The sequence below is a fragment of the Durio zibethinus genome, chromosome 1, assembly GCF_047325235.1.
Source record: "Durio zibethinus cultivar Kanyao isolate XHJ-2024 chromosome 1, ASM4732523v1, whole genome shotgun sequence".
Taxonomy (NCBI): domain Eukaryota; kingdom Viridiplantae; phylum Streptophyta; class Magnoliopsida; order Malvales; family Malvaceae; genus Durio; species Durio zibethinus.
The window spans coordinates 4,836,839-4,848,950 of NC_143162.1; the positions used below are offsets into that span (position 1 = coordinate 4,836,839).

At 30.6% G+C, this 12,112-nt stretch overlaps 2 protein-coding genes across 4 annotated transcripts; both read left to right on the forward strand.

Annotated features, from left to right (window-relative positions):
• The first annotated feature begins 1,972 nt into the window (after positions 1-1,972).
• On the forward strand, positions 1,973-3,165 carry LOC111311017 (aquaporin TIP1-1). Its single transcript, XM_022910393.2, has 2 exons — positions 1,973-2,440; positions 2,555-3,165. Exons 1-2 carry the CDS (start codon positions 2,057-2,059, stop codon positions 2,924-2,926), a joined length of 756 nt encoding a protein of 251 aa, XP_022766128.1. The 5' UTR covers positions 1,973-2,056; the 3' UTR covers positions 2,927-3,165.
• A 4,995-nt stretch (positions 3,166-8,160) lies between these two features.
• Positions 8,161-11,524, forward strand: LOC111311804 (E3 ubiquitin-protein ligase RZFP34-like). 3 transcript variants are annotated; one of them, XM_089760219.1, is made up of 14 exons: positions 8,161-8,560; positions 8,666-8,720; positions 9,151-9,270; positions 9,355-9,442; positions 9,559-9,618; positions 9,754-9,786; positions 9,892-9,969; positions 10,070-10,113; positions 10,194-10,234; positions 10,334-10,416; positions 10,502-10,593; positions 10,721-10,790; positions 10,950-10,991; positions 11,085-11,524. In XM_089760219.1, the coding sequence occupies exons 3-14, from the start codon at positions 9,200-9,202 to the stop codon at positions 11,235-11,237; spliced, it is 855 nt and encodes a 284-aa protein (XP_089616345.1). In that variant the 5' UTR covers positions 8,161-8,560; positions 8,666-8,720; positions 9,151-9,199; the 3' UTR covers positions 11,238-11,524. The 3 variants fall into 3 exon arrangements, with proteins under 3 accessions (XP_089616345.1, XP_089616344.1, XP_089616348.1); XM_089760218.1 differs by lacking the exons at positions 8,161-8,560; positions 8,666-8,720 and adding an exon at positions 8,975-9,049; XM_089760222.1 differs by lacking the exons at positions 8,161-8,560; positions 8,666-8,720; positions 9,754-9,786; positions 9,892-9,969 and adding an exon at positions 8,975-9,049.
• The last annotated feature ends 588 nt before the right edge of the window (positions 11,525-12,112 follow it).

A 12,112-nucleotide genomic window follows, 5' to 3' on the forward strand; every position in this document is an offset into this window, starting at 1 on the left:
ATAAAGATTAATTATTATATATTAATAAATAATATTTATATTTTAATAAATATAAATCATAATTATTTATAATTATTTATTAGTTATTATTTATTATATTTATTAAAATATAAATATTATTTTTAACTATTAAAATATAAAATATGATTTTAATAAAATGTTAAGTAATTTTATTTCTAATTAGTAATTAATTGTTTTATGAATTTTATATTTTAAAATTTGTAGTTTATGATATACCTTAAAATATATAGTTTTATGATTGAATTATTAAACTATAACTTTAGTTTAAAGTTTAAAATTTAAAATTTTAAAATATTTATATTTTTTATAATATTTTTTATTAAACTAACAATTAACCTATTAATCTAATAGTTGAACTATTAATCCAATGATAAAAAATTTTGAACAATTTAATGTCTGGTCTGGTTTTAATAACTATGGTTACAACAAACTGACCTCAGTATAACATATTAAAAATTAAAAATTTTAATATGATATGTTTTTAAAAAATATACATAATAATTTTTTAATGTTATTTGTGAAGTTTAAAATTTTCATCAGTAATACATAAAAATAAAATCAACTATAAATGAGATATTTATCACATGAAAAATAGAAACAGAATAAGAAATTTATTATAATATCTATTTATTAAAATTAATTATTGCACACCAAATTATTAATGGCGAGTAAAAAAAAGTCTCAAGTACGATCTGAAATTTTCAGGAAAAGCCTCTCCAAAGAAACTCAATTTGTGGATTAGCTTTCTTATTCACTATAACTTGATTGACGTCCTTGGCCTGTTTGAGGGGACCTAGTGCTTACCTAAGTCACTGATTGGCACTAAGGCTTTACCAACCATGACTCCCCAAGCAGTATTATAAAAAATATTGGCAAGTAACAATGTTCATGTGGAATATGCTTAGGATAAACAAATTTCAGATCCTTGTTTGAGGAAAACAAAAATGAATTAGGATTTAAAAAAAAAAAAACATTTTTTTTTTTGTGCAAAGAAAGGAACGTTGTCTTTGTGATCATCCATGGTACATTTTTGGTTCATTATTGGTTAATTATTCTTTTTTTTTTTTCTAACCTTTAAAGTTAAGTTAACAAGTACTTAGTAAAATTAATTATATATACTATTAATGTTACAATTCAATAATTTTGAAGTCAAAATGATTTGACAAAATCATTTTGGAGTAACTTAGTAAAATTAATTATATATACTATTAATGTTACAATTCGTCAAAATGATTTGACAAAATCTTTTTTGGAGTAACAACTCTTAAGTGGTGATCATAAGATTAAAATAATGAATTAAAAAATTAAATTTTAATAACTCAAGTTGTTCCGATATTACTTACGTTTTCTTTAGGTCACATGAGTCTATCCATCCAAAAAGATTCCTATTCCAAGCCATAAAACTTGAACATAATTTTCAAACATAAAACGAATTAATTTCTATTCCGTGCAATTATATAAGATTGGATAAAATGCTTTTACATTTTACAGAGACAAAATGATTTAGCAAACCCAACATTCCTCAGCCGTCAGATTAGCAACCACTGGGTCCTTTCCACGTGTCACAAAGATTGCTTCTATCCTCTACTTTCAATTTTCTAATATTAATGTTAAAGAAATAATTCGATCTTTCCAGAGAGAGCCGAAAAAAGGAAACAAAATATGGGCTAAACGCGGAACATTACGTGGCTCCTATCCAACATGAACACGTGGCAATTATTCATCCACCTTACACTGTCCCTCTTCGCTGTCCAAACGGGGTTGACCGGTAGCTCGGCTAAACCTATGTCCTATAAACGCCATCAATAATCATTTCACAGCCTGTCCACCAATCACCTTTTAAAATAATACTCCATTCCCTACATTTTTCAACCGGTAACGGATTAATCCCAGTCACTATCGACCACCCCTTTCAAATATAAGTAAGACCTAAAGCTAAGAAGTGTAGACCAGGCCAGACCAGTGCTCACTCAAACATTACTCTTATATTCTTTAGTCTCCACTCCGACCGCTTGATTTTGGTCAGACGGTAATCATGCCGATCAGAAACATAGCCGTTGGCCGGCCTGAAGAGGCTACTCACCCAGATGTTCTTAAGGCAGCTTTGGCTGAGTTCATATCAACCCTAATCTTCGTTTTCGCTGGATCAGGCTCAGGCATGGCTTTTAACAAGCTGACCGACAATGGATCAACCACCCCAGCCGGACTCGTAGCCGCCTCTCTAGCTCACGGGTTCGGGCTTTTCGTTGCTGTCTCGGTAGGCGCCAACATCTCCGGTGGCCACGTAAACCCTGCTGTCACCTTCGGTGCTTTCGTTGGCGGGAACATCACTCTTTTACGTGGCATCCTTTACTGGATCGCCCAACTCCTTGGCTCAACCGTGGCTTGTCTGTTACTGAAGTTCGCTACCGGTAACCTGGTAACTTTACCATTTCCCACCCACGTTCCGTTAGAAAATCAGACAGTTATTTCCGTTTTTTTGAAGTGTTTTATTTTTATTTATTTGTTCTGGTTTTGTTATGGTATTTCGCAGTCCGTACCAGCTTTTGGACTGTCATCTGGTGTTGGAGTGTGGAACGCGTTCGTTTTCGAGATCGTGATGACTTTTGGGTTGGTGTACACAGTCTACGCCACAGCCGTTGATCCTAAAAAAGGAAGTTTGGGAACGATCGCACCGTTGGCAATTGGTTTGATTGTGGGGGCCAATATTTTGGCAGGTGGGGCCTTCGATGGAGCCTCAATGAACCCAGCCGTTTCATTTGGACCTGCCTTGGTCAGCTGGACCTGGAAAAACCACTGGGTATACTGGGCTGGACCTCTTATTGGTGGTGGGCTGGCTGGGCTCATCTACGAGTTCTTCTTCATTAGCCACACCCACGAGCAGCTCCCCACTACCGAATATTAAGCGGGTTTAATTGATTGTCACTGCGGATTTTCTCCGATGTATTTAATTTGTTGAGTTTTCTTTTTCCTTGTATTCTGTGTTTAATTTGTTGCCGCTGATCTTGTTTACTTTTCATTCGCATCCTCTATTATGATCATCATGCATGGCTGATGTTGTTTGCAATTGCATGCCCTGGAAAATGGTATTTGAGTGACTATTTATTTATGAAAAACCAGGCCCGTAAATGTGAAATTGTGTTAGATCTTCTCTGTTTCTATGATTTCATTTCCTATTTCTTTTTTCCTTTTCTTTTCACTTTAATTATTTTTATTATTATGACCGCGACAAGTTAGGTATCTCTTTCAATTCCCGTACCACAAATAAAAGAAAATAAAATAAATCAGTATTAGCTTTTCTTTTTTCGAGTTTCTGTTCACATGAAAATTTAATTTTTAATTAGTTTATGTACTCACGTTTTTTTTTAAATGATATTTAACAAATTTGATATTCTAGTTTTAATAATTATAATTTTTTTATTATCATATTACATTCCTTGATTGGTTAAAAAAAAAAAATTAAAATCAGCTATCTAAATGTTCATTAATCGACTATGATCAATTCTGAATAATATATTTTTTTTTAATTCAAAATTTTCATTTTTGAAATAGATTTAATCTCACTGAATTAACCGTTTAAGAGTAAATAGTTTCTGGGTAAAACAATGTATCTTTAGTGTTTAGTATTTTTCTTTCATGCTAAAATAAACATTTTAGTAAGATGTAACTTGATGAAATGTTATTGAAGTCGGTAGAAGAAGCTGTAGGAACATACATGTTCTTGAAGTCGGTGGAAGAAGCTATAGGAAACATTAAGAATACTATACTGACTCCCATGTCGTGTTCTGTTTAATTGTCTTGAGTCGATTAATACGTGATCTTATCAGAGATAAATCATTTGACCAAATAATGGTTTCAATAAAGAACAGCAGTTTCACTTTGTTGAGGACCTACCAAGCCTAGCATCTTAATTAATTAGTGGCATATTCTCTTCTTAAAAATTAAAACAAAAGATGATATTTGATTAAGTACTTGAAAGATTATCAGCAAAGATTTTTCGATCCCACTTCCAAACACATTTTCTTTATCTACATGTGAGAATAACCATTGCTCAGAACGACTGCTAAGTCGGCTATTCAATGCTGAACATTGACATAGAGATTCGTTCACCTCTCAATAATGAGGGCAACAGCGCATGAAGCTTCTGGACCAGCATGCACCGACCATGGCCAATTACTTGTACAAGAGGACCCAGTGTTTTTTATCCTGTCCTTGCCATTTTTATGCTACTTTTCAGGTGTATTCGTTTTCAAACTGGAAAAGTTGAAGAGTGTAATTACTAATTCAACCTTTTATCACGCCTCCACACTTATTCTGCCTTGACTAGCAGTATTTACTTTTGCCTTGCCATGTGCTTGGCTGGAGATCAAGATTGCCGTTATGTCCTGCCTTAGCCAATTGTAGTAAAGAAAATTGCCAGTTTGTCACGTGCCAATACTAAGCTTTAATAAAATTGAACAAAGCAGTTACCGCAATGCTCCTGATTTTAGTACCTAATTCTTTCCCTAAGCCCCAAAACTTTAAATGTGTTCAGCATTTAAAAGTTGAAACTTTACATTGCAAATTTGAAAAGTTGGAAAAATAATGGAAAAGTTGTAAACTTTTGGGTACTTTTGACACCTTGGTATATATGGGGAGTAGGAGAGTATGATACCCTTTTGATCCTTTCATGATTGCAAGCAAATTGGAATGTGGGACGTGGTTTAAAACTGACCGCAGAATTGGAGGGGTCACTGTTCTTAAAGGATCGTAAAAGTGGATTCTGGGGGCCTGCTGACATGATTCGGCTCTTCCAAATAAATGTCTTTTATTACACAATGTTGTTGTAGTAATTTCAATAAAGGATGGGACAGCTTATTCAAATTATTCCCAAAATTTTAAATACTTAAATATGTTTTGAATAATGGCCAAAAAATGTATAATATATATTGTACCGAAAGATATAGGAAGAGGACAGCTGTATTTGATGGTGACTCCCTCTCTGTTTCACATGGAGTGATGACTCAATGACTGTGATTTGTGAAGGATGAATGGTGAGCACAGGGAGAGACTTGGGGCCAATGAGCTTGGGGAAAATGGTTCATGGTTGGCATGGTTGGCAGAGTTGGGTAATAAAGTCTAGTCTACTCATCTTTTGTTTAGACTTTTTTTTTTTTCTATTATTTCGATTAAATTTCTTTTTGGTAGAAATAATGTTAGATTATATATAAAAAAAACTCTTTCCTTTCATAAATTTCACTCTGAACCAAAGTTTGAACTTACTAAACTAATCTGGAATTTCAAACATTTTTATTTGTTCTCCTTCAAGGAAGATAGTTTTTAAAGAATAGATTATCTAAAGTACAAACATGATCCAGGTCATATGCTTAGAGATAATATAGTTTACTCGAGCACGATTTATGATTAACGCTATTCTAATGTAATATGAACTTTGAAGAAATCATAGGAAGTGCAAACTTTATCACAAACATAATAAACTATATGTTTCACGAGCCACGTTGGGATTAAAATAATTAGAAAATAGTGTAAATGAGGCCCGTTCTGATATTGAAATAACTTTCTAAGATCATTATTATCATTATTAATTCAAATGATTGGTCTCTATAATATTCAAAAAAATTGGTCATCAATTATCTCCTTAACTCTTTGTTTATTATGTCGATGAGACTTTATCTCAATGATGAAGAAGAGATCCTGAAGGCTTTAAAATTTTAAATTTAAGTTTGATTAGGTCATGTGTGAGTTTCCTTTTATTATATATTAATTTGGTGGTCAATTTTTTTTATGTATATTAAAAAAAAAAATTATTATTATAATTGTTATTGGTACATATAATTTCATAAGAAAATCTAAGAACTCTTTGCTTAGTCCTGTGGGGATGCAGGTTTTTTATTAATTTTTTATGTAAATTAAAATTATTTTATTATTATAATAATTTTTATTTATATGTATAATTTCATCAAAAAAAAAAAAAACTCTAAAAACTCTCTGCTTATTGTCATGGGGATGAAAAATTTTGAGTGGAGAAGTTGTAAATTATTTTTTGTTGGAAATATCATATGAAAGGAAAAACCAAATTAAAATTGCATGATCTCTGACACCAACCATGCTTATATAAGCCTGTCATTGTCCTTGGGCTGAAACAGTTTAGAACCAAATGCTATATTCTTTGGGTGCCAGTGACATTGGGTTTAAAAGTCAATAGGAATAGAACTACAAGCCCAATAGATATTTGGGACACATTTGCTCTGATGGATCTTATTTTTGTGGATAAATATAACAGAGTTTATTTCGATATCTATGTACCTTCCAAATGGATATATGAGATGAGCCCAAACCTTCCAGCCTGGTGATAATGATTTGGTATTGGAATCGAATGTGATTCGATTTTTTAAATAATATAATTTTAAAATTTTAAAATTTTATCTGAATTTAAATTGAATTTTTATAGAATCTTATCTAAATTAAATTTTACTGATTTGATTTGATTTATTGATTTTAAAATTTTAAATTTTTTTATATATTATTTTAATATAATTTTTAATATATTTAAATAAATTTAGATATAAAATAACTAATCTTATTTTATAAAATTTAAAATATATACAAATTAATAAAAATATATAATTTGGTTCTATTTGATTTTTGTCGATTTTTCACTTTTCAATTTAAAATTTAATCCAAATCTAATATGTACATTTAACTAGTTTGCTACTTGTACAATATATAAATTATCTTTATTTTATTTAAATATGTGTAAAAATATAAATTAATACTTTTAATTACTTTCATATTTAAAATATATATAATACATATATTATAATTAAGACATCAAATCATAATAAATTAATTATAAATATCTTTTGAATTTAAAAAATATATATAATAAGTGATATTTGTGTTTTGAATTAAAAAAAAAAAGACTAAAGAATTATAAAGAAAGTTACTAAAATAAGATATCCATTTGAAAATTTTAAATTTTAAAAGAGATATCATTTGATGAAATTTTAATAAAATAAGATTAATATTTGTAAATTATATATTTTTATTACAACTTATTGAGATTTTTTTTTAAGAAAAAAAATCATAAAGAATTAATCATAAATAATTTGGATAAGATTTTGCTTTTGAAAATTTTGATATTTGAATTTAAATTATATATAATAGGTATTTTTCACGTGTCAAAAAAAGAAAATGTTCATTTAAGTGTCAACGTAACAAATTTTCTCACGTATCTTTTTATGTTGTAATATAATATATACTAACTTATTACTTGTACGATGTACATATTTTATGTATTTATTTAAATATATATAAAAATTTAAATTAATACTATTGAATCACTTGTATATTTTAAAAATATATAATACATATATTATAATTAAAACATCAAGTTATAATAAATTGATTATAAATATATTTTGAATTTAAAAAATATATATAATAAGTGATATTTGTGTTTTTGAATTAAAAAAAAAGATTAAAGGATTATAAGAAAGTTACCAAATAAAAATATCCATTTGAAAATTTCAAATTTTAAAAAATATTTCTAAGTGAAATTTTAATCAAATAAGATTAATTTATTTAAAATTTATATTTTATTACAATTTATTGAGATTTTTTATTTTAAAAAATAGCTAATTAATCATAGATAAATTGGGTAATATTTTATTTTTTAAAAATTTGGTATTTGAATTTAAATCATATATAATAAGTATTGTCCATGCATAAAAAAAATAAATTGTTCATTTAAGAGTCCACTGATAAAATTTATCAAATATGCTTATATGTTGTAATAATATATATGTATGTATATGTAATAATATATATATGTATGTATATATTATCTAAACTTAATCCAAAATGAATAAAAATAAATCAATTAAAATTAAATATTATAATTTTAAATTAATTTTCTATTATTTCAATTTTTCTCACCCGGTCTTAAAGCCCTTGGATTTGCCAGTGTTGGAATCATGAACTACAACATAGAGTCGAAATGCAAGTTGGATTGGAGTTTTAAGAATTTAACAGGGACAAGTCGACAATGTCATCCCCGGAAGATGTCCCACGTCTAATTTGGCAACTTCTATTCATCCCCAAAATTTCATTTTGACCAATGACAGTTACATTCCAGCTAAACGCAACAAAAACATTCTGTTTACTGTAGCTTTCCTTTTCAATTTTTTTTTCTTTCTCTTTTCTGATACTTACATCTTCCCTGTCATTCAAACTTAAAGCGTTAGGATATTTTTTAAAATCCCGTATCAACCAATCCTCTATCTCTTTGATCTTTGCAGGAAACACGAAAAAAAAAAAAGGAGGAAATCACTATCAATATCAGTCACGTGGTAAAACCGGCCTACCATCTGTCGAAGAAAAGTCCAGGGCTGCAGTCTCGTCAAAAAACAAAAAAACTGCAATTTCTACTGTAGTTCTTTGGGGCCACAATGAAACCATCGTCAGGAGAAAGTTTAAGATTACGAACCACAGAACTCATCCTATGCATGGCTAGATCTTAGATTCTGTCTCTATTCCCGTAATACCCTTACGTTGCCACAGCTAATCCTATTACCCTTTTTGGTAAATTCACTGTTTCTTCAACCTGAGGTAATTACAACTATGAACTACGCTTTTATAACAGGAATCCAACCTAAACAAGAAACCCTGTTTTCCTTTTCTTCTAATCTCTAAAGCAGGTACGTTGGCTTTTCATTTATTTATTTAATTTTGTCTTTCTTTTCTTCTTCCACTTTCTCTCTCTGTCTCGTTTTTCAAAGTGCAATAATTGGGTCGGCCGGCCATGACGCTGGCGTGTCGCCTCGTAATGCGGAAGTCAGGGGTGGGAGGTTAGTTTTGGAAAAATAAAAATCTAAATCAGGGGTCAATTTAGAATTTTGTAAAAATTGGGGACTCCTTATTATATATATTTTTATCTTTCTCTTCCTGATCCGTGCTCAAGTTGCTCAGCTCTCCATGATTGTTTCAGCTCATCGAAACAGAACCACATTTACCCGTTTCACTTCGGGTCTGTTATTATTATTATTTTTTAATCTTAGATGTTTTAGGACTATAATTTCGTTTTGGTTTCAAATTGAATTCATTCTTTTGTTTAAATTTTGGTTCCAGGTAAATTTGGAGTATAAATTGGAAAAACAGAAAAGCAGGTTGGAGATTAATGGAGAGCGATTTTGAGCCCAATATGTCAAACTCTTCATCTATGATGGAGAAGGGATATGGGGAATTCGGGTATTTTTTCTATCTCTAAAAAATGTTATTTTCCACCATTTTTTTTATTAATTTTGTTCTTTTTTTTTTTTTGTGATTTTGAAGGTGTTCGCATTATAGAAGAAGATGCAAGATCAGGGCGCCTTGTTGCGATGAGATATTCGACTGCAGGCATTGCCATAACGAATCCAAGGTCCTTTCTTTGCTTCTTAATTCTCTTCAAGTTTTTTTTTTTTTGGACAGCTTCTATTAATTTAATTATTACAAAAATAAATTAACTTTGGAAAAAAATGGTTTTTCTTTTCATAGAACTCAATCGAAGTTGATCCTTTAGATCGTCACGAGGTTCCTCGCCATGATATAAAAAGGGTCAGTTTTTTTTTTTTTTTTTTTTATCTTTCCATGTTTTGTTGTTATAATTTTCGACCTTTTTTTTCTTTTTCATTGTTTGAAGTGATTCTTAGCTGATATTATTATATTCAATAAATGAAATGTTTTCTTCAGGTTATTTGTTCCTTGTGTGACACAGAACAAGATGTAAGTCTCCGAAAGTATTTTAAATAGCAGTGATTTAAAGACCGAGTAGAATGGAAATAACAGTAAAAATACTAACTTGGTCTGATTTTTCTTGATATAAATTAGGTTCAACAGCATTGCATTAACTGTGGGGTTTGCATGGGAAAGTATTTTTGTTCCAAATGTAATTTTTTTGATGATGAAGTAAGTCGGAAATTGAATTTTACGATTGAAGAAGTGCAATTAATAAATATGCTTGCATATGATGGAATATGATGGAAAAACTTGTTTCTTGAATTGGTAGGTCTCGAAAAATCAGTACCATTGTGATGAATGTGGTATTTGCAGGTTAGATTTTTGGTAAAATCTATTCTTTTTGTGTCTACTTGTATATGATATCCAAGTATTAACTTGGTCTGATATTGTAGAATTGGTGGAGAGGAGAATTTTTTCCATTGTAATAAATGTGGTAAGATTACCAACTTATTTTGTGCTTTTTATCTGAGAGACAGAGACACTTTAATTTTTCCTTATTCAATCGATAATTTTTGGATTATATCTATTGTAGGCTGTTGCTATTCTAAGATATTGAAGAACTCCCACAATTGTGTTGAAAAAGCTATGCATCATAATTGCGCTGTTTGCTTTGAGGTGAGTTTAAAAGATTGAAGGTTTAAGTAGAATGATATAAAAGTCATGCTTTTTGAGCTGCTAATTTGTTGTTTTGTCGTTTTAGTTTCTCTTTGATACAACAAAAGACATAACTGTCTTACTATGTGGCCACACTATACATTTGGAATGTGTAAAAGAGATGGAACGGCATTTTCAGTAAGTCCTTTTGAGAACACTAGTGCAACCTCTTGGTTATACTGATTTTGTTCTCAAAAGCATTTCCTTATTCACTTCATATGTCATTCTTGGGCTGCTGGGTTTGGTGTTAATAATGTTATTGCAGGTATTCATGTCCTGTTTGCTCAAAATCGTATTGTGATATGTCCCGAGTGTGGGAAAGACTTGACCGAGAGGTATGTGCGGAATAGATCAACTGATTTTTGTATTTAGCAACGATGTGCTTGTAACTTGTCTCATTTAGTTCATTGCCAAAATGTTCTTATGAGCAATTTGATGTGCATGTAATTGTTTTAATTTAGTCTGTAACCAAAATGTTCTTAAACAAATTTCAGGTTGCTTTGACAGCGATGCCTCAAATTTATCAGAACAAGATGGTCAGTGGAATAGTTAATTTTCATATTTTAGCAGCTATCAATGCTTAGTTTCTATTAGCTATTTATGATTGAGTCAATATTTTGATCGACCAGGTTTGGATTCTCTGTAATGACTGTGGGGAAAATTCTGAGGTTAATTTCCATATCCTGGCACACAAGTGCCTAAAATGCAGCTCGTACAACACTAGGCAGACACGTGGGGGTGTTGCTTCATGCTCATCAGATATTGCGGAAAAAGTTAGATGATGGGTTCATCTGACGTTTAATTCATGGTATTCAGTTTCCTCTTTAAGGTCCTCTGTTAACTGTTGTGGAATGGGAAATTTTCACTTGGTCAGCAGAGGGTAGCCAGAATAATAGATTTCTTTGTTCTTTGCATACTCGTGTATCTGTTTGCTAGTCTGCTGTGAAAAATATCTGCTCGATCTGGAGTAGCTGATTCTATCAGAAGAACAAGGGAAATTGGAAGAATTCATAATATGCTATGTATTCGGTTCGTAGCTGGCAATAAATAAATTTCAAATTTTCGAAGATATCAAATTTGAAATTTTTATTTATCCTTAATTTGCATATGGGAAAAGACTTTAGCTTGAATTAACTTTATTTTTGCTTGTAATCTAACCATGGCCTCTACAGCCATGGCTCACTAATTTACCTTTTATATCAGAAAAGGATGAGGAGCAGGTCGGTTGGTATTAGACCATAACTGATAATGAAATTAGTAGTGTGATGTGCCAACTGCCAATTGACTAAATAATTTATGATTCTGATCTCTAAAATAGGGATGAGATGAAAGTTTATTTTGTGGTATAAATGAGAAGGCGTATTCTGATACGTCATCTATGCAATTATTCAAGTTTTCTGTAACAATCAAATTGTATGGTCACCTGGAAATGAGGCTGTGGTGCCTGCTGATTCCTACTTGATTCGAGAATTGAGGCAAAATGGTTTATTAGCTAAATAAATTGCTGGAGAAAGAAGGATGAGGCCTTCAAGTTTTGATGAATTTAGTTATCATGTAATCGATTGATGGGAAAATATTGCTAGAGATTCGATTAATTTTATGTACTGTTAAGTTCGAACGCTTCCACGATCATCTTCAAATTTCTGGTTCGCATGAG

Excerpts from the sequence above, each read along its gene's own strand:
- LOC111311017 (XM_022910393.2), top strand. The coding sequence starts at position 2,057 with ATGCCGATCAGAAACATAGCCGTTGGCCGGCCTGAAGAGGCTACTCAC. Across the intron at positions 2,441-2,554 it reads AGTTCGCTACCGGTAACCTG|TCCGTACCAGCTTTTGGACT; the intron begins GTAACTTTACCA and ends GGTATTTCGCAG.
- LOC111311804 (XM_089760219.1), top strand. The coding sequence starts at position 9,200 with ATGGAGAGCGATTTTGAGCCCAATATGTCAAACTCTTCATCTATGATG. Across the intron at positions 10,114-10,193 it reads GATGAATGTGGTATTTGCAG|AATTGGTGGAGAGGAGAATT; the intron begins GTTAGATTTTTG and ends CTGATATTGTAG. Across the intron at positions 10,235-10,333 it reads TTTCCATTGTAATAAATGTG|GCTGTTGCTATTCTAAGATA; the intron begins GTAAGATTACCA and ends TATCTATTGTAG.